This window comes from Ornithorhynchus anatinus, chromosome 9 (assembly GCF_004115215.2).
Source record: "Ornithorhynchus anatinus isolate Pmale09 chromosome 9, mOrnAna1.pri.v4, whole genome shotgun sequence".
NCBI classification, from domain to species: Eukaryota; Metazoa; Chordata; class Mammalia; order Monotremata; family Ornithorhynchidae; genus Ornithorhynchus; species Ornithorhynchus anatinus.
In genome coordinates, this window is record NC_041736.1 from 21,641,982 (window position 1) to 21,664,587 (window position 22,606).

The 22,606-nt window shown below is 46.3% G+C and overlaps 1 protein-coding gene across 4 annotated transcripts in view; it reads right to left on the reverse strand.

Annotated features, from left to right (window-relative positions):
- Positions 1-22,606, reverse strand: part of ZNF385B (zinc finger protein 385B) — a 197,580-nt gene that overhangs the window by 78,764 nt on the left and 96,210 nt on the right. For 3 of the 4 annotated variants that reach the window (XM_039913061.1, XM_039913060.1, XM_007671290.3), the window contains exons 1-2: positions 17,856-18,111; positions 3,401-3,546 (exon numbers count right to left, since the gene is read on the reverse strand). In XM_039913061.1, the coding sequence (XP_039768995.1) occupies positions 3,401-3,546; positions 17,856-17,862 (153 nt within the window). In that variant the 5' untranslated portion in view covers positions 17,863-18,111. Of the gene's footprint in view, positions 1-3,400; positions 3,547-17,855; positions 18,112-22,606 lie in introns of those variants that run through there. The other variant, XM_029072393.2, reaches the window with a different exon arrangement.

Below are 22,606 nucleotides of genomic sequence, written 5' to 3' on the forward strand. Positions count from 1 at the left end.
GTCCAAGTGAACACAGTGCGAGAGTGTCAAGCATACCCGGTCTTATCAGCTCCACCCGCACTCACTGAGAAGATCTCACTGTGGGTAGCTTTTTGAACCCACTAAAGAAGGGAAAGGAAAAACTGCCAAGTACACTTTCTGTTCATCCTGCTGTAGATTTGGGTAAAACATAGAATGAAAATTAAAGCAATTTCTCTGACTAGATCTCCATCTCAGCAGGACACAAATGATGGTTCAACATGCCACTCGGGAATGTTCGACTCCCGGCTCTGCGGTTCGACTCCCGGCTCTGCCACTTGTCAGCTGTGTGACTGCGGACAAGTCACTTAACTTCTCTGTGCCTCAGTTACCTCATCTGTCAAATGGGGATTAACTGTGAGCCTCACGTGGGACAACCTGATTACCCTGTATCTACCCCAGCGCTTAGAACAGTGCTCTGCACATAGTAAGCGCTTAACAAATACCAACGTTATTATTATGTGGTTGGTGGAGTGGTATTGGCTAAAGCTGGTCTGCCCCAAACATCCATTCAGAGGTCTCTTAATAATAATGTTGATATTTGTTAAGCGTTTATAATGTGCAGAGCACTGTTCTAAGCGCTGGGGGAGATACAGGGTCATCAGGTGGTCCCATGTGGGGCTCACAGTTTTAATCCCCATTTTACAGATGAGGTAACTGAGGCACAGAGAAGTGAAGTGACTTGCCTAAAGTCACACAGCTGACAAGTGGCAGAGCTAGGATTCGAACCCATGACCTCTGACTCCCAAGCCCGAGCTCATTCTACTGAGCCACGCTGCTTCTCAATAGAGTCCTATAAAAAAAACCCAAAAAAAACATGGACTATTCTTACACCAGGAAAAAAAAAAAAAAAATCTATAGAGGAGCTGGGACGAGGCGGTTTTGTCCAATGTGAGGGATTCTTTTCCCAAGAAAATTTCATCGCTTTTTCCACCGTTATCACAGTAGTATTTAGTACTGGGTATCGCTTAATACGATTCTTTATTTTCCATTGGATATCATCCTGGATGTTCTAGAAACGATACAGAGGACACGCTTCATGCTCTGAAGAGAGTTAATAACCATTATCCTTTAAAATGGCCCGCCCGTTCAAGGCGATACCCTTGAGGATGTTACCTGCTTAATTCACAGAATATCTCTCGGAGGCTGCGGGGGCAGGCAGGGTGAATTGTCCGTGGTATTCAAGGACAGGTTTGAGCGCAAAAGAAAGTGAGCGCGGACCAAAGTCCAGTGGGAAAAGCAAGAGTTTCGACTCACTGTGAACACGCTCAAATTTCTGCAGATTTTACTGAATAGTATATTGAAGAAGTGTGACTCCTTTAAAATGACACGTAAGAATGCGGTGTCATCCCAGCCGCATAACAGCAGCAAGGAGCAGTCTGGATTCTCACGGTGGGCCCGGGGAGGGAAAATATCTCCTCGTGTCCTTGCTGACCTCTCTGCCTCCTGTCTCTCATCACTCCAGTCCTTACTTCACTCTGCTGCCCAGATCATTAGTCAAAAAAACTGCTCAGTTCACATCTCCCCACTCCTCAAGAATCTCCGGTTGTTGCCCATCCACCTCAGCATCAAACAGAAGCTCGTTACCATCAGCTTCTAGGCACTTAATCAGCTCACTCCCTCCTACCTTGGCTTGCTGATTTCCTAGTGCAACCCAGCCCACACACTTCACTTGCATCTCCCCCAGAACTTAGAACAATGCTTGCGACATAGTAAGCGCTTAATAAGTGCCATAATTATTATTATTATTAACAACAGATATAGTGATTGGCTTTTTTTGAGATATAAGAGGGAGGAAAAAGCTAGTGGCAACATTTGCTCAAAAGCTAATCTGTTTCCTTCAAGACAGAATTTCAATTTTTTTTGTGTCTGTCCTTCCCTCTAATTGAATGCTCCCGGAGGGCAGGGACCATCTTCCATGTACTTTTTCTCCGTATATTCCCAGGCACGTACTGCAGTGCTGAGCCCAGTGGGTCGGGGCAGGGCGGGGAGACTCACTAAAACTATCAAATGAGGCCATTCATTTACAGGACACCGATGCCTGCGATTCGGAGGATGCGTTTTAGTCACTGCAAACTTCAGTGCAGAAGAAAACTCCATGACGCCCAACTCTCTGCTCTCTAAGCCAAGACCATTGCTCTTTGGAAAGTCCCCAGGTTCAAAATACCCTAACCCTCTTGAACTCAATTGCTGCAGGCAATGGGCTTTAAGAGGGTTAGGGTATTTTGAACCTGGGGACTTTTGAACTCAATTTCTGCAGGCAATGGGCTTTATTTACAATCCAGCGGAAAAGCCATTCTGCCATTCTTCTCTTCCAACAGAAGTTAAGTTTGAGAAAGAAGGCATTTGGCAATATTTCAAACCCTCACTCTCTAGTGGTGTTGATAAGACAATTGGGTTTTGATTACCACAACATCTACCATGCTCTCCTATTCATGGAACAATCATGTTCAGGTAGACTGTATTTACTGACTGGACAAAAATGATTCCCCCAGTCCACTGAACTATTAATTTTTCTGTCCGCACTCCCCTAAGTAGGCTGACTTGAAAGAATTGACTACTGGTTGAATTCTAGTATTCGAAGGTAGAAGAAATGGACTGGTGTGGCCTATTTGGTCATATGATTTTGTTACTGGAGTGGTAATTAAGGTGTTTTTTTTTTTTTTTTTTACTGACTGAAGAGATAGAATGATGTGAGGACCAAAGTGTACGCTGAAAATGCCAAGTATTTTAACTCTCGGATTCAACCCAGAGTGAGCCCCATTTCTGTCAGCGCACATTCCCAGAAAACACTTTATGAACCACAAATGTAACACTTAAAAAGAAAAAATGAGAGAGAAAACCTAAATTAGCCAGAGAGATCACAGTTTCAAAAAAACAAAAGTTCTGACGTGTTGAGAGCGCATCAATTTCAGATTCATGCTTTTTTTATCATCAACATCTTTAAAAAAAAGGGTCTTGGAGTAATAAAGCCTGCGGTCCTTTTTAAAGGGGGAACCAAGGTGACTGGATATCTTTAAGTCATGTTCTTTCCGCAACTGGATAGCACCTCAGAAAGAAACAAGCTTCCCATCCCCTGCAAATTATATCACAGTTTGGCAAAACAACAGGTTGAAAGTGAGTTGGGGCACAGGGATGGGGCCGGGTGCTTACAAAATCAATATGGGCCACCATTCAGGGAGAGTCCCAGTTCCAGAATTGAGAAATTACCTTCCACAGCCCGGCTGAACAGGCTTGTCCAAAATTCAATGCCCCCCAAGCCCCCTCCTCCCTGCCCTGCCCCAAATAGACACTTTTATTGACTCCATCTGCTGGATATGACCAACTGCGGAGGAAGAGAGGCTGAGGAGGGGAGAAATAAAATGAAAATACATTTACTCACTGTGTTGAAATTGGGAAAGAGCCCAACAGCAGAACTACTGTCCACCGGGAAGGACATAAATGGTTTGATATCCAGCGAAGGGTGCATCATCAGGGTAGGAGCGCGCACGAGAGCAGGAAGGGCCGGAGTGTGGCATGTAGTACTGCCTGCCAACGACAAAACAGAAATGAATATCCAATCGCTGGCGCACGCTCCATCTCCCCCACGCGCCGATGGCGGGCAGCAACCTGGCGGGAAACCGTTACCCGGGGGGTCGAGAGTTGGCACTGGAGGAGTTAAACACAATTAAGAGGCGCCTACTTTTTCACTGTCTAAACGCTGCCGAGCAGTTCCCCAGGCCCACGGCCATCCTCGCCGAGATCCGGAAGAGACATATGGCACATAAATCATCCTGGCAGGTACGACAGAATGAAAACGTCTCAGTGTCTGAACAGCTCTGAGGCGTCCAGAAGGCAGAGGGAGGTGGGGGGCTGGGGGGGAGGTGGAGGAGGGGAACGGGGGGGCTTTCTGTATGAGCCAGAGGCTGTTATCGTTTAGATTTCCCTGCTCGACATTCCGCTGAACATCCGGTGATGACATTTTTGTACAAACCTTAGGGGTAGCGATAACTGAAGCTTTGAGAAAAGAAAGAGGCATCGTGATTACCAAAGGGACTCCTTGACTGTAGGTACAGAATTATTTTTATTTCTTCATTATGTTATCTGTTAGGTGCTTAGCACGCATCAAGCACCGTTCTAAACGCTGGTGTCGATGCAAGTTAACTGGGTTGGGAATAGTCCCTGTCCCACATGGGGCTCACAGTTTAAGCAGGAGCGGGAATGGGTATTGAATCCCCATTTTGCAGTTGATGAAACTGAGGACCAGAGAAGTGCCCAAGGTCACACGGCAGCTAATGGGCAGATCTGGGATTAAAACTCCCACACCTTTGCTCTTTCCACTAGGCCACACTGCTTCCCTCAGAATTCTGGGGGACTCGCTCACTAAGGCCATGGGTTCTAATCCTGCTCTGCTACTTACCTACTACGTGACGACTTGGGGCAAGTCAGAGTTTCTCTGTGTCTCAGTTCTCTCACCTGAAAACTGGGGATTCAACAGCTGTTCCTTCTCCTACTTAGATTGAGCGCCCCCCCCCCCCCCCCCCCCCCCCCGCCATGTGGGACCTGATTATCTCGTATCAACCCCCATTGCTTAGTACAGTGCTTGACACTTTGGCACTTAAATACTATTATTATTATTATTTAGTCAGTAGTCCACAGTAAGGAGAAATCACCCAGTCTAGGAAAAGATAAGAAGGAGGTTGCAATATTTTGAATAGTTTTTAAGAACTGCCTGACTCCTGCTACAGTCGGTTTCTGTTTCAGTGATGCCACCAAAATCCTTCAGCAATATTAGAGAAGCAGCATGGCTTAGTGGATAGAGCATGGGCCTGGGAGTCAGAAGGACCTGGGTTCTAATCCCAATTCCGCCACATGCCTGCTGTGTGATGCTGGGCAAGTCGCTTCACGTCTCTGTGCCTCAGTTCCCTCGTCTGTAAAATGGGGATTAAGAGTGGGACAGGGACTGTGTCCAACCGGATTAACTTGTATCTACCCCAGCACTTAGAACATTGCTTGGCACATATTAAGCACTTAATAAGTACCACAATTATCATTAGCCCCGGGGATCAACCCCCTGGATCTGGCTTTGTGGGGGGAGGGGGGAAGGGGAAGGAACAAATGATTGATTCTAAAATGAAATAAACTGGAATGGAGCTCCAGCTTTGAGGAATCAGGATCAGACCGTAAACTCCTGGTGAGCAGGGAATGTATCACCAGATTCCACTGGACTATACTCTCCCAAGTGCTTAGTTCTCTGCACACAGTGAGCACTCAGTAAAAACCAAGACAAGGACAGAAATGATAGAGTGGTGGAGAGAGGGAGAAAAAGAGAAAGAATGAGAGAAAGAGAGAGCGCAAAACTCTAAGTTAAGCGCCTGTAAGGGCTTGTCCATTTTTGAAAAGAAAGGAATCTCCCTTTCCCTTTTATAATAGTGTTTGCCTCGATAGATCTGTGTTTCTAGACCGGAAAATACTGCAAAGCTTAAAATGTGGAATCATTACTAGCACTTTTTCTTTAGCCTCCAGTGAATAAGTTCTGAGAAATATGGTTCCAGTTTCGACTCACTTGTGAAACATTTCATTCTGGATTGTATGGCGATTAGGATCCTGAAGCCTCCTGCTGACTTCAAAGAGGGAAGAATAGGATCAAGTAGCCATAATAACTGTGGTATTTGTTAAGTAAATTTGTTAAGTATGTGCAAAGCACTGTTCTAAGCACTGGGGGGATACAAGGTGATGAGGTTGTCCCATGTGGGGCTCACAGCTTTAATCCCCATTTTCCAGATGAGGTAACTGAGGCACAGAGAAGTTAAGTGATTTGCCCAAAGTCACACAGCTGGCAAGCGGCAGAGCAGGGATTCGAACCCATGACCTCTGACTCCCAAGCCCGGCTCTTTCCATTGAGCCCCGCTAGTTTGCTAGGTGCCAAGCAGTGCACTAAACAGTGGGGTAGATTGAAGACAGTCAATTCTGCCACAGTCCCTGATCCCATTTGAGGCTGGCAGTATAAGTAAGAGGGAACAGGTCTCAAATCCCTATTTTACAGGTGAGGAAACTGAGAAGAAGTGACCTGTCCAAGGTCACACAGCAGGCAAGTGGCAGTGCTGGGGTTAGAACCCAGGTCCTCTGACTTCCAGGCCTCTTCTTTTTCCACTAGAGTTGAAGGATTAAAAATTCCCACCTATCTTCAGGCATGCTTGCTATGGGCAGGGAATGTGTCTACCAACTCTATGTCATTACATTGTACTCTCCCAAGCGCTTAGTACAGTGCTCTGCGCACAGTAAGCGCTCAATAAATACCATTGATTGATGCTATCTCCCATTTGTCAGCAGCCCGCGGCAAACTGCCATTTTATAATAGGTTCAATAATTGCTGCTCCGTATTTTCAATGAATCCATTAAACATATTAACAGGAGTGCTTAACTGACTGTCAGCTCATTTAGCTAGATTCTAAAAACAGAAACATAATTATTGTGATACTTGTTAAGCACTTACAATATAATAATGTTGGTATTTGTTAAGCGCTTACTATGTGCCGAGCACTGTTCTAAGCGCTGGGGTAGACACAGGGGAATCAGGTTGTCCCACGTGGGGCTCACAGTCTTAATCCCCATTTTACAGATGAGGGAACTGAGGCACCGAGCAGTTAAGTGACTTGCCCAAAGTCACACAGCTGGCAAGTGGCAGAGCCGGGGTTCGAACCCATGACCTCTCACTCCAAAGCCCGTGCTCTTTCCAGTGAGCCACGACAATATGCCACACACTGTACTAAGCGCTGGGGTGGATACAAGCAAATTGCGTTGGACAGGGTCGTCCCTGTCCCTCATGGGCCTCAGAGTCTAAATCCCCATGTTACAGATGAGGTAACTGAGGCACAGAGAAGTGAAGTAACTTGCCCGAGGCCAAACAGCAGACAAGTGGCACAGCCTGGGATTAGAACCCACGACCTTCTGACTCTCAGGACCGTGCTCTATCCCCATTATGCCATGAAGTCTAGTGACAACGTGCCTCTAGATCTGTTGGGAGAAATCTCTGCACATAGTAAGCGCTCAATAAATACTATTGAATGAATCCATCATAAAAGAAGCATCCTGGGACTGGGTGCAAAAAAGGGCTGTAACTACAAACTTTTTGTTTCCTGGTGGAGAGTAAAGTAGGTACTCTGATTTCACCAGGCAATAGCACACAGCCTTGCATTTAATCACAAACTGCCCTTCTAATTAAACAACATTACAGCTCTTGTCAGTTTGAAGTCAGAAGGTACAAGCTGACGCCCATCACCACAACTCCGGTTGCTGTGGTGCAAGTGAAAGTGCTTATTCTTTTGCCTGAGACTCTCGTTAAAAAGCAGATCAAATCCTAGTTAAAATGCAGCTAAACGAAGAAAGGAGTTACTTAATCGTGATGCATTTTTTAAAAATGAATTTCAGGCTTAAATCATTTCAGGATTAAATAATCATCTCAGCTATAAGAGACCCCACGAAGTGATTGGCATTTGCTTCTCTAAAAAAAGGCCTTGGGGATTTTTCTCTCACCCTTTCCAGTCCATAGTGCAATAACTTTCTAGCCTAGGCAATCCAGACTCCTAAACTATATCTTATTTTAAGAGGACTATATCAAATAACACTAGCAACTCAAAAAAAACACAACAAAACTGGCTCCACCATCAAAGGTCAGCAAACACATTGAAATCTGCATGCAGATCTAAACTGGGCTGGAGGATTAGCTACCCGCCGCTCGTTATCATAAAAAAACTTAGCAGATGTTTACCGTGTCATTAGCATTTTAATGACAGACAATTTACCATGTTAAACACAGATTGTTTTACAAACTACTAGTAAATCCCTTGAATATAAACTATCCCTCTATCAATTCACTCACCTCAACCTGGCCCTTCTGGCTTAAATGCTGCTTTTTAATATCGCAGCAGGAAGACTTCTGCAAGGAGCTGTTGTGTACACGAAGTGAATGGAAAAATGTCTTTTATATACACATGTTCACTTTCTAGGCTTCTGAGCCTTCAAGTAGTTTCTTTCAAGTTGCATGGCTGCCCGTATGAATTACCTGCCCTCACCCAGGGTATAAGGCGTAGGCAGAAACTTTCCCAATATACATGGATCCTTGCCAGCAGACTTTAAAGTCTAAAACTCCAAGACTCTTAAAATGAGTTGTTAAGGATGTTTTTTCAAATCTCACACATTTAAAATCTCCCTCAATCCGTCATGCCAAATATGCCTTACCTCGATTCCCCTCTCTCCTGCACTCAACTCCTCAGGCTAGATGTTGTAAAAATTAGTTCTGGCAAAACCTCTCTCTTTCCTATTCACCCTCCCTTCTGTATTTGGATGTGTACCCTTAAGCACTTGGTTTATAGTTACCCTACTCCCAGCCCCAGATCACTTTTTTACCCACATCTATAATCTTCCATTTCTCCATCTGTAGTTTATTTTAAAGTCTGTCTCCCATTCTAGACTGTAAACTTCTTGTGGGCAGGGATCATGTACTGTACTCTTTTAAGGCTTAAGGATTTAGAATAGTGCTCTGCACACAATAGGCGCTTAATAAATACCATTGACCGATTGACAATTCAATAAAACCATCCTGACCACATCCCAAGGGACATAATAATAATAATGATGAGAAGAATAATAGTAGTAGGCACTTACTATGCGTCAAGCACTGTTTTAAGGGCTGGGGCAGACACAAGTTCATTGGGTTGGACATAATAATAACAATGTTGGTAATTGTTAAGCGCTTACTGCGTGCAGAGCACTGTTCTAAGCGCTGGGGTAGATATAGGGGAATGAGGTTGTCCCATGTGATGCTCACAGTCTTCACCCCCATTTTACAGATCAGGGAACTGGTCCCTGTCCCACATGGGGCTCACAATCCTAATCCCCATTTTACAAATGAGATAACCGAGGTACGGAGAAGTGAAGTGACTTCCCCAAGGTCACCCAGCAAGCAAGTGGCAGAGCTGGGGTTAGAACCCAGGTCCTTCTGACTCTATCCACTAGGCCACTCTGCTTCCCTCCTATCAATCAATAAATAGGATTAATTAAATGTGTGTGCACAGAGCACTGCATTAAGCATTTGGGAGCTAGAAGAAACAATTCCTGCCAATCTGCCACTTGCCTGCTGGGTGACCTTGGGCAGTTAACTTCTCTGTCCCTCAGTTACCTCATCTGTAAAATGGGGATTAGGCCTGGGAGCCCTGTGTGGGACAGGGGCTGTGGCCAACCTGTTCGTCTTGTAGGCCTTAGTACAGTGCCTGGCACAAAGGTAAGCACTTGACAAATACACCCCACCCACCCCCCAAAAAAATCCAATCCGCAGGGGAGACGCATACAAAATACATTACCGATAGGAGGATGGAGGGACTGGAAAGCTGCCAGCATGGATGAATAAGTGCTTATGTAGTAGATCTCCTTCCTACCACCAACCCACAAGCCTGGATCACCTCCACAGTATGCTGCCTCCGCTCTTGCGCTTAAAGCGAGGAGCTCTGCTGGTGGAAATCCACACATCATGCGGACCTCTATTTCAAGCTCATCCTCACCTGCTTTAATTCCGCCCTCTCTTCCGGCCACCAACAATCCTCTCCCATCAATCAGTGGTATTTACAGAGAGCTTACTGTGTGCAGAGCACTCTACTAAGCGCATAGGAGAATACAGTACGACAGGGTCGGTAGACACGTTCTCTGCCCACAACGAGCTCAGTCTAGAAGCCGGGGGAAGCACAGTGGCCGAGTGGAAAGAGCGCGGGCCCGGGAGTCAGAAGGACCTGGCTTCTAATCCTGCTTCTGCCATTTGTCAGCTGTGCGACCTTGGACAAGTCACTTTACTTCCCTGTGCCTCAGTTACCTCACCTGTAAAAGGGGGATTCATCATAATAATGTCGGTATTTGTTAAGCGCTTACTATGGGCAGAGCACTGACCTAAGCGCTGGGGTAGATACAGGGTAATCAGGTTGTCCCCCGTGAGGCTCACAGTCTGAATCCCCATTTTAACAGATGAGGGAACTGAGGCACAGGGAAGTTAAGTGACTTGCCCACAGTCACACAGCTGCCAAGTGGCAGAGCCAGGATTAAGACTATGAGTCCTATATGGGACAGGGACCGTGTCCAACCCGATTATCTTGTATCTATCCCAGAGCTTAGTACAGTGCTTGGCAGATAGTAAGCACTTTATAGATACCGCAATTATTATTATGCATCTAAGGAATTTATTGTCTCCTATGTCCATGGCTGGTGGCAGCCATTTCAGACTTTTAACTCCCTCCTTAAACCCCTGCCCACCTTGCCCCGATGACCCGATCCCCTATTTCATTGATAAAACTGACACACTTAGTATATAATAATAAAGATAATAATAGCAATTGTACTTTTTGTTAAGCACTTACGAGGTGCCAAGCACTGTACTAAGCTCTGGGGTAGATACAAGGTAATCAGGTCCCACATGGGGCTGACAGGGAGAAGAGGTATTGAAGCCCCATTTTGCAGATGAGGGAACTGAGGCACAGAGAATAATAACGATGGCATTTGTTAAGCGCTTTCTATGTGCAGAGCACTGTTCTAAGCACTGAGGAGGAGAGAAAGTAATAGGCTGTCCCACGTGGGGCTCACGGTCTTTAATGCCCATTTTACAGATGAGGTCACTGAGGCACAGAGAAGCAAAGTGACTTGCCCGAAGTCATACAGCTGACAAGCAGCGGAGCCGGGATTTGAACCCATGATCTCTGACTCCGCAGCCTGCGCTCTTTCTATTGAGCCACGAGACTTACCCAATGTCACGCAGCAGACAAGTGACCGAGCTCTTTCCACTAGGCCTCAATACTCAAGGTCCCCACCCACTCCCTTGGAGGACTTCTTCGCACCCACGACTTCAACTACCTTAAGTGGATGATTCCCAAACCCATCTCTCCAGCCCGGACCCTCCTCCTTCTCTGCAGTCTCGCGTTTCCTCCTGCCTTCGGGACATCTCTACTTGGGAGGAGGGGGAGAAAAGTCCACACACCTAAAGGGTCGCCGCTGCTGAGGTGAATCGCTTCTCATACCTGAATGGTTCAAAACAGTTCTCATACCAGGCTTTGAGACCTTTTTACTGGAGCCCAGTTCTGGTCCATTCTGGTAATCAGGTGGTCCCACGTGAGGCTCACAGTCTTAATCCCCATTTTAACAGATGAGGTAACTGAGGCACAGAGAAATGAAGAGACTTGCCCACAGTCACGCAGCTGCCAAGTGGCAGAGCGGGGGTTTGAACCCATGACCTCTGACTCCCAAACCCGGGCTCTTTCCACTGAGCCACGCTAAATACAAGTTTGGTTCCAGCATTGTATACCACAGGAATAAAGACTGTTTATTTCCCAGTGATCAGACCAGATAAGACACACATTTTTGCTCCCTTCCATTCCAAAATTTAATTTCCACGGTTTATATGGCACCTCAACCTGTCTCCCCCTTACCCCCGAAACCCGCCTACTGAAGCAGAGGATTGTTTCGGTCAACTGCCGCTGCAACATAATACGGGCCTTCTGGCACCACGTAACATAACCCACCATAATAAAAAGTCATCTGAGGCCTGGAGTAAGGGTGCTTGTCTCTTATCCCTTGGGATATCATCTTAGATCTCCATCTAAGTCCCAAATCTGGGGCCTCATTCTAGCCTGCCTTTGCACTCCAAACAAATCCATCCAGCCTCCCCTTCCACACTGCTATACACTGAAAGGCACAGAGGGGATTGGCCATCAGACCTAAAAAAACATTGCCCCCATAGTACGAGAAATGCCTCTGTTACTTATAATTAAATTCATTCATTCATTCAATAGCATTTATTGAGCGCTTACTATGTGCAGAGCACTGTACTAAGCTCTTGGAATGTACAAATCGGTAACAGATAGAGACAGTCCCCGCCCTCTGATGGGCTTACAGTCTAATTAGGGGAGACAGACAAAAGCAGTAGCAATAAATAGAATTAAATGTTAAATGTCATATGTTAGAACCTCTAACTTCGGCCCAAATGAAGCTCTGGGTATTTTTTTTTTTTTTTGTAATTCACCTCGGTCTATTCCTGAAATCAGTCAACACTTATTGAGCACTTACTGTGAGCAGAGCACTATATCAAGCACTTGGGAGAATGGCCCAGCGGATAGGGCACGGGCCTGCGAATCAGAAGGCCCTGGGTTCTAATCCAGGCTCTGTCACTTGTCTACTGTGTGACCTTGGGAGAGTCACTTGGCTTTTCTGTGCCCGTTAGAGAAGCAGCGTGGCTCAGTGGAAAGAGCACGAGCTTGGGAGTCAGAAGTCCTGGGTTCTAATGCCGGATCTGCTGCCTGTCAGCTGTGTGACTTTGGGCAAGTCACTTAACTTCTCCGTGCCTCAGTTACCTCATCTGTAAAATGGGAATTAAGACTGTGAGCCCCACGTGGGACAAGCTGATCACCTGGTACCCCCGCCCCCACCCAGCGCTTAGAACAGTGCTTTGCAAACAGTAAACGCTTAACAAATACCATCATCATTATTATTATCTGGAAAATGGGGATCAAGATTGTGAACCTATTTGGGACAGGGACTCTGTCCAACCCGATTAGCTTGAATCTACCGCAGTGCTTAGTACAGTGCCTGGCACATAGTAAGGGCTTAACAAATACCAAAAAAAAATAAACAATAAAACATACCCAGAATATTGGTGGCACACTGGCCAAGGGAATCATTCATAAAAATCAGTAGTGGGGGTGGCCCTGCAGGCAATACTGATTGGCTGGATCTAATCCTAGTTTCAAATAGCAGTTACTCTCACAGTTTCAGATTTCTAAATCACAATAATCTCAGTTTCAATGGGAGTATTCATTTGAATGAATATTCCTCCCAGCTCAAAAACCTGCTTTACATAACTAACTGTTCTCCACGGTCCAAGATGATGCTCCTGATTTGCACGGGTATGATGGAAAAAAAAAACGTGCAAATTCACTGATGGTATTATTGTTCTTTTGCATTCTTCCAATGGCAGTGCTCCGTACACAGTAAGAGCTCAATAAATATGGTTTCGTTAATAGGATTGAAAGAGTATTTACTGAGAACCTTTTGAATACAAAGCCTTATACTAAAAATTAGGAAATAATAATTATTACTTTGAACGTTTAGTATGCGTCAAGCACTGGACCGTAAACTCCTTCAGGGCAGAAATCATATCTGTTAATCCCAATGATTGATAAAGCACCCTACTAAGCATTGGAGCAGATAAAAGATAATAGGGTCCCACCACAGTCCCTGTTCCATATGGGGTTCATAGCCTAAGTAGGAGGGAGAACAGGTTAAATCCCCATAAAAGAGATGAGAAACTGATAAGTTAAATGACTAGTCCAAGGTCACAAAACAAGCAATTGGTAGAGCGGGGTAAGAAACCAGGTCCTCGGATCTGTGGGGGATGACAAGGTTCCGTCGTAAACCGTCCTCGATACTATTTGTTGCATATTTATCGCGGGCAGAGCCCTTTCCTAGATCCTTGAAACAGTGTCACGCCCTGGAGCCCGTAAAGCTCTTTGTGGGCAGGGATTCCGTCTACCAACTCTGTTGTACTGTACTTTCCCAAGCGCTTAGTACGTGGTACTGCACACAATAAATGCTCAGTAAATAGTACTATTGAATGAATCTGTTTAATTTGAGTACCTTCCTGGTTGTATGTCAAGTTGCTAGCTTTGTTGTGCATGATGCACTGGGAACTTCTTTAGTCTGGAGACCAAGAGCTGCGCTATGTAGATGGTTTATCAAGTCGGTGCAAGAATTTTGATCTCGGAGTCGCTCTCATCAAGGGAATGTACCTGATTCATCCAAACCAAAGTACTTCTACTACTACTACTAATAATAATGGTATTTGTTAAGTGCTTATTATGTGCCAAGGAGCACGGCCTAGTGGACGGAGCACAGGCCTGGAAGTCAGAAAGGCCTAGGTTCTAAACCTGGCTCCACTACTTGCCTGCTGCATGGCCTTGGGCAAGTCCTGCAGTGCCTGGAACACAGTAAGCGCTTAACAAATACCATTAAAAGAACAAACAACAACAAAAAATTATCTTTCTTGCTAGCCTCTACCCCTATCTTCCCTTTCTCCTGGGTTTACCTACCCGTCTGTCTCAAGGGTCTTTCCGTGTCGCTCGATCTCTACCTGTCTACCCAGCTGGGCCTCCATCTTGGATCCCGTCCTCCCTCGGCCTTTTCCTGCTTCCGAGAAGCTACGTCGAGTTGGTTCCTTGGCTCAAGTGGCTCCTTGGCTCAACCCTATGGCACTGTGGGTAGCACGGACACGAGGCAGCGAGGGCTAATCTTTAAGCGGGCACGTCACCTTTCGTCATGTATCAGTCTAAGCCACACACACGAGGGACAGTCGACCATCTTAGACCTAAAGGGAGCTGAGATGGGGAAATTCGAGGAAGGAGCCGGGGGCTGTTTGATTCACCTACAGCCAACTAATAGGGGTCTGTTATCACGTGCCCTAGGCCCTCCAGTCGGGACTGACCCCCAGAGGAATCTCTCGACGATGGTTATCACAGATGGACCTAGGCGGATTTGGGGAGAGGGCAGGGGTCCCCCAGGAGACATATTCTAAAGTGGACCTGTGGACTTCCCCAAAAGGTTCCACACGACGTTGATACGTTCCACGATATGACCCGGGATGGTACCTGTTAAGCACTTATTTTGTGCCAGGCACTGGACTAAGCCCTGGGGTGCATACAAGGAAATCAGGTTGGACACAGTCCCTGTCCCACATGGGACTCGCAGTGTCAGTCCCCATTTTCCAGATGAGGGAACTGAGGCACAGGGAAGCAAAGTGATTTGCCCAAACTCACAGCAGACAAGTGTTGGAGCCAGGATCAGAACTCTCGCGTCCCTATCACTTCCAGGTCAGCAAAAGGGGCATCCGGTATCTCTGTGCCGATGGCCATCTTAGGGACAAAGAGGAAGTGACTCAGGGCCGAGAAAACCCTGGCAGGTTCAGCTGGGCTGAGTTGGACTTTGAGTGCCTTGAGGGATGTCCTTCACCCCGCTGCTAGGCCGGGCTCTGATCATGGGAGCGAGATAGGAGAGGGCACGGTGAAAGCAAAGCGAAGTCTACTCGTCCTGTCCTCCCCCTGCACTCGCAAGGCTTGCCCTCCACCCGTTCTGTGGTATCTGTTGAGCGCTGACTTTGTGCCAGGTACTGCAGTAAACGCTGGGGTAGATACAAGCTAACTGGGTTGGACACGGTCCATGTCCCACAGGGGGCTCAAAGTCGTAATCCCCCTTTTTACGGATGAGGTGACCGAGGCGCACGGAAGCGAAGTGTCTTTTCCAAGGTCACACAGCAGACAAGTGGCAGGGGCAGAATTAGAACCCAGGTCTTCGGACTCCCAGGTCTGTGCTCCGTCCATTAGGCTGATGGGATTTTTTCCAGTCCGGGCTAAGGGGGTCCTGCAACCAGACCAGTTCTTGGGCCTCCACCACCCTGAAACAGGTTCTAAACGATCTGAATACCGGAATGAGCCGACATAAGAGAATAAAAGCGGTGTGGCCCGGTGGACGGAAACACAGCCCTAGGAGTCAGGACCTGGGTTCTAATCCCGGTTCCAACACTTGTCTGAGGTGTGACCTAGGGCGAGTCACTTCTGCCTCAGTTAACCTCATCTGTAAAATGGCAACGAGGACTGCGAGCCCCACGTGGGACAAGGACTGTGTCCAACCTGATTAGCTTGTATCTATCTCAGCACTCAGTACAGTGCCTGGCACATAGTAAGGGCTTAACCAATACCATAAAAAAAGAGCCCTCTGGTTGGACCAGTGCGATGAGTGCTGCCAGCAGAACGGAATAGGGACCTCTAATCAATGAGCACTTACCCTGTGCAGAGCACTGTACTAAGCTCTTGGGAGAGTACACTCTAACAAGCTAATGCGTTAGTCACATTCTCTCCCCACAGTGGATTTACAGTCTGAGGGGGATTAGCTGTAGTTGTAATGGCTTGGGAGTCAGAGGTCGTGGGTTCTAATCCCGGCTCCGCCACTTGTCAGCTGTGTGACTTTGGACAAGTCACTTCACTTCTCGGTGCCTCGGTTACCTCATCTGGAAAATGGGGATTAAGACTGTGAGCCCCATGTGGGACAACCTGACAACCTTGTATCCACCCCAACGCGTAGAAGAGTGCTTGGTACATAGGAAGCGCTTAACAAATACCATCATCATTATTATTATTATTAGAGTACCTAATTTATTATAGTACCTATTGAGTGCTTACTGTGGACAGACCACTGTACTAAACACTGAGAAAGAAAAGCCAGTTGGCGCACATGGTATTCAACGGTTTTGAAATGTGGCCACAATGACTTCAGGAAGAGAGGTTCATGCCCTCGAATCCGTACTCTTCGGACACTTGATATTCACTCCACCCTCAGCCCTACAGCTCTTATGTACATACCCGTAATTTTTTTTTAATTTATATTAATGTCTGCCTCCCCCCTCTAGACTGTAAGTTCACTGTGGGCAGGGAATGCATCCGTTTATTGTTGCACTGTACTCTCCCAAACACTTACTACGGTGCTCGGCACACGGTGAGCATTCAGTGAATACCACTGATTGGTTGATTCGGAGGCTCCCCTGCGAAGCCAAGTGCTGCCTCTGCTCTCTCTCTGAAATCCCGGGGCATTTCCTCAGGGTTCCCTGGGTTGAGGAGGACCTTGAGCAGGAAATCCAAGCGCTTACTACAGTGCTCTGCACACAGTAAGCTCTTAGTAAAACCACTGATCGATTGGGAGTGCCCCCATCTGGAGGGAGAAAAGGGAGGAGGAAGGAGAGAGAAAGAAAAGGAGAGGGGAGGGAGAAAAGATAAATTCGCTCTGGATACTGCTTCCATGAATGTCCATTCACCCTTCCAGTACGCCGCTCCGCTGGGGCCCCAACCATCACTCAGTTAATGCTATTTCTTGAGCACTTACTATGTGCACAGAGCACTGTACTGGGCGCCTGGGAGTTGCTAGACCCATTCCCTGCCCGGAATGAGTTTACAGCCTAGAGCAAAGAGAGCACTATGTCATCTATGTGATAAATGGAGCCTTCCCTAAACACTCAATCCCTCCCAGTCTCCGAATATTTGAACAGCTAGGTGGTTGCTGGCTAAACTGGCCACTATTATCATTATTATTTTCTGTGCCTCAGTTGCCTCATTTGTAAAAAGGGGATTGAGAATGTCCGTCCCATGTGGGACATGGACTGTGCTCATACCGATTTGTCTGCATCCACCCCAGCGCTTAGTACTGTGCCTGGCACCCAATAAGCACCTAAATACCAGAATTATTATTGTTATTATTAAAATTCACTCCCTTGAAAATGTCCAGGGTTCTCTCTCACTGGCTGTCCTAAACGTCTGGAAAAGTGGCCAGATTTGTATCCGGTCTGGTTTATTCATTTTCCCTGCTGGAGGATAAGCATGAATTCCTAGCTCGTTATCTCAATGGGAGATATTTTCATTTTAATACAGCATTTTAATCAATGGGAGCAATGAAAAAAAATGGAGAGAGGCAATAAAAGAGAGGGAGGACTGAGGAGAGTAAAGTGCAAAATCTTGATTTCTAGAGCTTTTCAAGACCGGCAAAGCCGCCGGTAACTTGTCACTTCATTTTTCTATTGGAAGAGAAGAAAATAACTCGACAAATTCAATCCCCGTTAAGTGTTCCTTTAAACCACCGTGCCTACAGTAAGTGGCAAGTAAGTGAGTCGGTCTCCTCTGTGAAGGAAATGCCCACCCCAGTGCATTCGGACCGGAGTCCTACAGGAGTGAAAACGAGCAAGTTAGAAATATCTGAGAGACAAGTTCATCCCCAAACCGGCAACTGACCTTCCATCGTAGCTCAAAGCAAGCCTTGCCGTAAATCTCTCCGGCTCTTTCCTCTGCGATTCGCAGAAATGCTTCAGGCTACCAGAGGAGGGATACAGCAGTTGGAGAGGATGGAATTCAAAGCTGCCCAAATAAACTCTAGCTCTAGGCAATATAGTTCTTTTTTCTCTTCTCGGTGAATTTTAGCCCACATCCTGTGTGTCTAAGAGCTGTGCACTCAACCCCATAAGAATACAATATGTATCCTTGGTAATTTAAAAAAAGAAAAGGGGGGTGGTTGTTTTTTTTTTTAAGAGGTCTGCCTTGTTTAAAGAAACAGAGTTAATATTTACAATTGCTCTTTGCTCCAACCTTTTATGGACAAGCTCTCTCAGTTTAAGTATTAACCAAATCTTTAAAAACTACCTAAAACTGTCATTCCTCTAGGGTCCCTATGAAAGCAGCAATTCTCCCCACTGCGGAGAGGGGCGAGATATGAAATGTTGCAACCTGTTTCAGCATGTTGACTCAATGGGTTGAGAAGGGCTTTTTTCACCATTCCCAGCTCGCACGTGCTTTCCAAGAATAATGGAAATACTTATTCATTCATTCAGTCGTATTTATTGAGCGCCTACGGTATGCAAAGCACTGTACTAAACACTTGGGAGAGTCCTGTATAACAATAAACAGACACATTCCCTGCCCACAATGAGCTCACGGTCTAGAGACGACCTACTGTCCCCTCCCACTTGACCCTTGAGCCCCCCGGACAGGGACCGGATGTAACCTCATTATCTTATGCCTACCCTAGCACTCGGTACAGTGCTTGGCATATAGTAAGCACTTAACAGCAGGACAAAAGACTGTGGAAGCGGTTGGGAATGTGGATGAGATGAGGGTGAGCGCAACCTGGGCCAGCGTGGCCTAGTGAATAGAGCGTGGGCCTGGGAGTCAGAGAGACCTGGGTTCCAATCCTGACTCAGCCACTTGTCTGCTGTTGTGACCTTCAGCAAGTCACTTCGATTCTCTGGGCCTCAGTTACCTCATCTGTAAAATGGGGTTTAAGACCGGATATCTAGATATCTGGTGTCTGGATATCAATGTTCATGGTTAAGATTGGACCATGAAATACCCCCAGCATCCTCTCCAATGACACAGCAGGGTCCAATCATCCATAAATCTATCTTATCCTTCTTGAACTTGTGGATATTTCTAGCTGTACAGATGTATGAACAAATACCAGTGGGAGAAATCATAGGTGATTTGGGTACCAGGGGAAGTTCCATATAGGAAATGGGAAAAAAAGTGAAAGGCTCTCCGCCTTTCTCTCTTTCCAACTCCTTAGGGTGGGTTTTCTTTTCTTTCACTCACTGGCCCTGCAAGGGCCTCATCCCCAGGTTCATCTAAGAAAAGGCCTCGCAGCAGCTAAAGCTTGGAAACTCCATCTAGCCTCGGCTTCGCCGACACTGTCCTCTCCTGCTTCACCTCCCGTCTCTCCGTTGGCTCTTTCACGGGCTTCTCCTCTGCCTCCCACCCCCCAACTGTGGGAGTCCCTTGCGGCTCAGTTCCCTTCTATTCTCCACCTACATCCACTCCCTTGGAGAACTCATTCGCTTCCATAACTTCAACTACCATCTCTTCTGTGGATGAGTCTACATTCTGTTAAGTGTCTGGGAGAGTACAGTACAACAGAGTTGGTAGACACATTCCCGGCCCACGACAATCTTATAGTTTAGAGGAAAAACAGTACTACATCATCAGGTGATAAACAATACCGGAATTTCCTGAAAGAGCAAGCTCTCCCCAGTTTTCTGACCAGCAACTGTCAGAAAATTCCTCCGATATCTCCCTAGTGGAAAGGGCATGGGTTTGGGAGACAGAGGACCTGGACTCTAATCCTGACTCCACTACTTGGCTGCTGTGTGACCTTGGGCAATCCCTTCGCTTCTCTGGCCCTCGATTTCTTCATAAGTAAAATGGTGGTCCAACACGTGTTCTCCCTTTCAAACTGAGAGGCTGGTGTGGAATAGGGACGATGTCATATCTGATCGTAACATATCTAGCTCAGAGTTTAGAACAGTGATTGGCACAAAGTACACCCTCAAACACCACAACTGTGATTATTCCGGTATCTGAGAAGCACTTACTATGAGTTGAGCACTGTATTCATTCAATTCCATTAACTGTATTTATTAAGCGCTTACTGTATAATAATGTTGGTATTTGTTAAGCGGTCACTATGTGCAGAGCACTGTTCGAAGTGCTGGGGTACATACAGGGTGATCAGGCTGTCCCATGTGGGACTCACAGCTTTAATCCCCATTTTACAGATGAGGTAACTGAGGCACAGAGAGGTTAAGTGACTTGCCCACGGTCACACAGCTGACAAGCGGCGGAGCCGGGATTTGAACCCATGACCTCTGACTCCCAAGCCCGGGCTCTTTCCAATGAGCCACGCTGCTTCTCTGCAGAGCGCTGTATTAAGAACGTGGGAGAGTACGCTATAACAGTAAGCAGACACGTTCCCTTCCCCCGTTGAGCTTACAGTCTAGAGGGGGAGACGGACATTAACATAAATCGATAGATTAATAAACAAATTAGCCTGTACTAAGGTAGAAACAAGTTAATCAGATAGGACACAGTCCCCGTCCTACATGGGGCTCACAGTTTAAGTAGGAAGGAGTAGGATTTAATTCCCATTTTACAGGTGAGAAAACTGCGGTACACAAAAGATAATTATTATTATTTTTGTTATTAAGCCCTATGAATGAATATCAGTTCTGGCATCTAGATGATACCCCAGAACATATAGTAATCTGGGATCTGCAGCAAGATGGTGATTGCTATAATAATGTTGGTATTTGTTAAGCGCTTACTATGTGCAGAGCACTGTTCTAAGCACTGGGGTAGACACGGGGGAATCAGGTTGTCCCACGTGAGCGTCACGGTTAATCCCCATTTTACAGATGAGGTAACTGGGGCACCGAGAAGTTAAGTGACTTGCCCACAGTCACAGAGCTGCCAAGTGGCAGAGCCGGGATTCGAACTCATGACCTCTGACTCCCAAGCCCAGGCTCCTTCCACTGAGCCGCGCTGCTTCTCTCAACCGCCATGATGACGTTGGTATTTGTTAAGCGCTTACTATGTGCCGAGCACTGTTCTAAGTGCTGGGGTAGACACAGGGGAATCAGGTTGTCCCACGTGGGGCTCACAGTCTTAATCCCCATTTTACAGATGAGGGAACTGAGGCACCGAGAAGTTAAGTGACTTGCCCAAAGTCACACAGCTGGCAAGTGGCAGAGCCGGGGTTCGAACCCATGACCTCTCACTCCAAAGCCCGTGCTCTTTCCAGTGAGCCACGCTGCTTCATCTGGCTGTGCTGATTTCAGTGAGGGAAGTCCCAGATTTCTTGCCCAGCAATTTCTCTCCTGAACAGCAAGGGTCACTGCCATCCACACTGATATCGCCACAACGTTTCCCAAAGCTGCCCCTGCACCAGTTCAGCCAGAAGCAGCATTGAACCGAGTGTAAGTTTTCTTTCCAACTCCTTCTTTCACACGGCCACAGAGGATTCAAAACGAGTTTGATTCCCAAAGAGAAATACTGGAACTTTGGAAGTCAACGTACCTCTAAGTGATCTTTTAGAGCACCCTTGTTTTAGAGTATACAAAAGAACAGAGCTGCAAAAAATAAAAAAAGTTCCAAGTTCATTGACCAGTTTGATTTGGAAAAGGGTGACGCTCAACTAAAGTAAACAGGAGAAAAACTCAAGGCCAAAAAATTACATAATCTGTAGATGCAAATAGCTGTGTCCGGCTAACCTTTGACTAGCTCGTCCCTGAGAAAAATCACAGGTACCGAAGAATGAAAAGACGTACACAGAATACGTGGATTTGCTTTTACAGCTTTTGCTATACCTGTTCCTTTTCCTATATGTGCATTCATAAATCAGGAGCATGTTAGCAGAAACATGCTACTTATCAGTACTTGCTTATTGACATTGGCTCTTTGTTGAGATGAAACGATGAGCTTAATGAGGGCATCACTCTGGTTCCATTTAGTCGAAATGTACCAGCTGTGATTCTGACACGTTCCTGGAGCCGGAAAGAACGTAGGGGTGCTACATCTTGGAACATCAATGACACCTAAGAGCTCTTTTGGATGCCAGGAGCATGACAGAATTTGCATTATGCACCTTTAAGCAGGGAAGCTTTCAAAACAAAAGAAGCTATTTCATTGTGATGCAGGGTGACAGACATTTTCTGTTCACTGTGGAGCAGACCAGAGTAAAATTTTTAAGCCTTCATCCTTCCTGAGTGTTCTAATAATAATTCCTTGGAATCAAAAGGTGGCTTTTCTTCTAGAAATCATAAAATGCATTTCCATGTATTGAAGTAGATCTCCTAGCCGCTGTTCTAACAGCACGTCTTTGGGCGGTTTGGTATAATAGCCACATTGTGGGGAATAAATTGAGGTTCGAAGACGGCCAATTGTGTCTCAGAGAAAATCCGTGGTTGAGCCATTGTTGGGTAACAATAATAATAATAATTATGGTACTTGTTAAGCGCTTACTATGTGCCAACGACTGTTCCAAGAGGTGGGGTAAATACAAGTTAATCAGGTCGGACACAGTCCCCGGCCCACATGGGACTCACAGACTTATCCCTAGTTTACAGAAGAACTGAAGCACAGAGAAGTTACGTGACTTGCGGAGTCAGGGTTAGAACGCAGGTCCTTCTTTCTCTAACCAACGCCACAGTTATTATCATTAG